General features: G+C 49.1%; 1 protein-coding gene across 1 annotated transcript in view; it reads left to right on the top strand.

Annotated features, from left to right (window-relative positions):
* LOC136427413 (membrane-associated phosphatidylinositol transfer protein 1-like) overlaps nt 1-1867 on the top strand; it is a 27742-nt gene extending 25875 nt beyond the window's left edge. The window contains exon 27 of the mRNA XM_066416247.1: nt 1186-1867. Coding sequence (XP_066272344.1) covers nt 1186-1539 — 354 coding nt within the window. The 3' untranslated portion in view covers nt 1540-1867. The remainder of the gene's footprint in view (nt 1-1185) is intronic.
* The last annotated feature ends 695 nt before the right edge of the window (nt 1868-2562 follow it).

Here is a 2562-nt window from a genome sequence, read left to right as displayed (position 1 = left end):
GAGGAGTGCTATTGTCTGCTTGGTGTTACCAAAATGCTGCTCTCTGTAATATCTGTGTTACATGATGTTTATTTGTTTGTTGGTAACAGTCCGTAAAGCTTAGGCTGCTTCACAAATGTGTTTACTGTGTTGCTGCTTTTTTGTTTGTTGTTACAGTTTATTAACGAAGGCTACGCGGTTCACCTAAGCCACCTGCTGCACCAGCCGGCCAGCCAGCCAGCGAAGGGCGGCGCCTACATGGTGCTGCACAAGGGCTGCTTCAGATGTGTTTACTGTGTTCTAACTGTTGTTGTTGTTGTTTGTTTGTTTGTACAGTTAATAAACGAAGGCTACGCGGTGCACCTGAGCCACCTGCTGCATCAACCGGCCAGCCAGCCAGCGAAGGGCGGAGCCTACATGGTGCTGCACAAGGGCTGCTTCTGATGTGTTTACTGTGTTCTAACCGTTGTTTGTTTGTTGTTACAGTTTATTAACGAAGGCTACGCGGTGCACCTGAGCCACCTGCTGCACCAGCCGGCCAGCCAGCCAGCGAAGGGCGGCGCCTACATGGTGCTGCACAAGGGCTGCTTCTGATGTGTTTACTGTGTTATAACTGTTGTTTGTTTGTTTGTTGTTACAGTTTATAAATGAAGGCTACGCGGTTCACCCGGCCAGCCAGCCAGCGAAGGGCGGCGCCTACATGGTTCTGCACAAGGGCTGCTTCTGATGTGTTTACTGTGTTATAACTGTTGTTTGTTTGTTGTTACAGTTTATTAACGAAGGCTATGCGGTGCACCTGAGTCACCTGCTGCACCAGCCGGCCAGCCAGCCAGCGAAGGGCGGCGCCTACATGGTTCTGCACAAGGGCTGCTTCTGATGTGTTTACTGTGTTATAACTGTTGTTTGTTTGTTGTTACAGTTTATTAACGAAGGCTATGCGGTGCACCTGAGTCACCTGCTGCACCAGCCGGCCAGCCAGCCAGCGAAGGGCGGCGCCTACATGGTTCTGCACAAGGGCTGCTTCTGATGTGTTTACTGTGTTATAACTGTTGTTTGTTTGTTTGTTGTTACAGTTTATAAATGAAGGCTACGCGGTTCACCCGGCCAGCCAGCCAGCGAAGGGCGGCGCCTACATGGTGCTGCACAAGGGCTGCTTCAGATGTGTTTACTGTGTTCTAACTGTTGTTTGTTTGTTTGTTGTTACAGTTTATTAACGAAGGCTACGCGGTGCACCTGAGTCACCTGCTGCACCAGCCGGCCAGCCAGCCAGCGAAGGGCGGCGCCTACATGGTGCTGCACAAGGGCTGCTTCAGATGTGTTTACTGTGTTCTAACCGTTGTTTGTTTGTTGTTACAGTTTATTAACGAAGGCTACGCGGTGCACCTGAGCCACCTGCTGCACCAGCCGGCCAGCCAGCCAGCGAAGGGCGGCGCCTACATGGTGCTGCACAAGGGCTGCTTCGGGCTGCCGGGACAGGCCAAGGGCATGATCCGACCAATGGCAGGCCGGCAGGCGACCATCTCACCAGGCTCCGCACAAGCAGCGCCCTCTAGTCAGTGATGTCAGAACTGCACCCGGCTAGGAGGATATTTTTCACATGTGTGGGTGTGTGGACTTGTGCAATGTGTGTGTATGAGTGTAAGAGTGTGCCTGTGTGCATATGTATGTTGGTGTGTGGTGACAGAAAAACTCACCATCAAGTTAAGATTGCCATGACTTTTCCTTTGTAGGTTTTGGTCTAATCTAATAAGAAGAAAGTGATCAAATTTTGTTACAGATAAGAGTTATTGTAATTATGGTGTTTAGTCATAGTATAGATCATCAAAATGCCAAGCAGCCAACCAGGCACAAGGCTAGCTGGAGATTCCCTGCCACGGTCTGCTACCGTTTCATCCAACCCTCAACATGAAAGGAGGGCTAAGGGTGGAACTGTCTGGCACTTGGGGACATAGCCTTTGGGGCAAACTAGCTTTAGCTCCTATACTAAAACAATAGGAGCTATTGTCCCCTTTTACTTCAACATTGTCTTGAGTTGTCTAATTTGCTTTCTATTGGACTATCTAAGAATTTGTCTTCTCCTTATTTGCATATCAATTCATAGTTCGTGGTTATAAACCTGCTGTTCAACTGATCTTGCTCACAGTCACTGGCGAAAAGTAGTGGATGCTACTTGAAACGTCTGACCGTTTCCAAAATCATATCCAGTTGTTTGAGTAATTGCTTTTTTGGCGTACCACTTCATCATGTTCGCCCAAGAATGGGCGGAAAGCTGCATGTGATTCAGCAGATGTTTGGAACTCTCCATGTAGGCTAGGTTTGCACACACACTTATGAATGGACGTAGAGTGCACTCAGGACTGTGCAAGGGGAACCCCAGGCCACTCAAGTAGCATTTCTAGTAGGAAAACTCCCCTGGAGCAGCCCAAAGCTCCTCACACACAGCCCCGAGTGAAAACTTGGGCCGCAGTATAAGAGACGTGTCGTCATGCAGTATATGTGAACCGTATGGATGGGGGAGGAAAACTGTCGTGTGCACCGTGCCAAATGGCTGTGAAGAAACGTTTTAAAACTTTAGCACACTGA

This window comes from Branchiostoma lanceolatum, chromosome 1 (genome assembly GCF_035083965.1).
Source record: "Branchiostoma lanceolatum isolate klBraLanc5 chromosome 1, klBraLanc5.hap2, whole genome shotgun sequence".
Lineage (NCBI taxonomy): Eukaryota > Metazoa > Chordata > Leptocardii > Amphioxiformes > Branchiostomatidae > Branchiostoma > Branchiostoma lanceolatum.
This window is presented reverse-complemented; position numbering and strand designations above follow the sequence as displayed.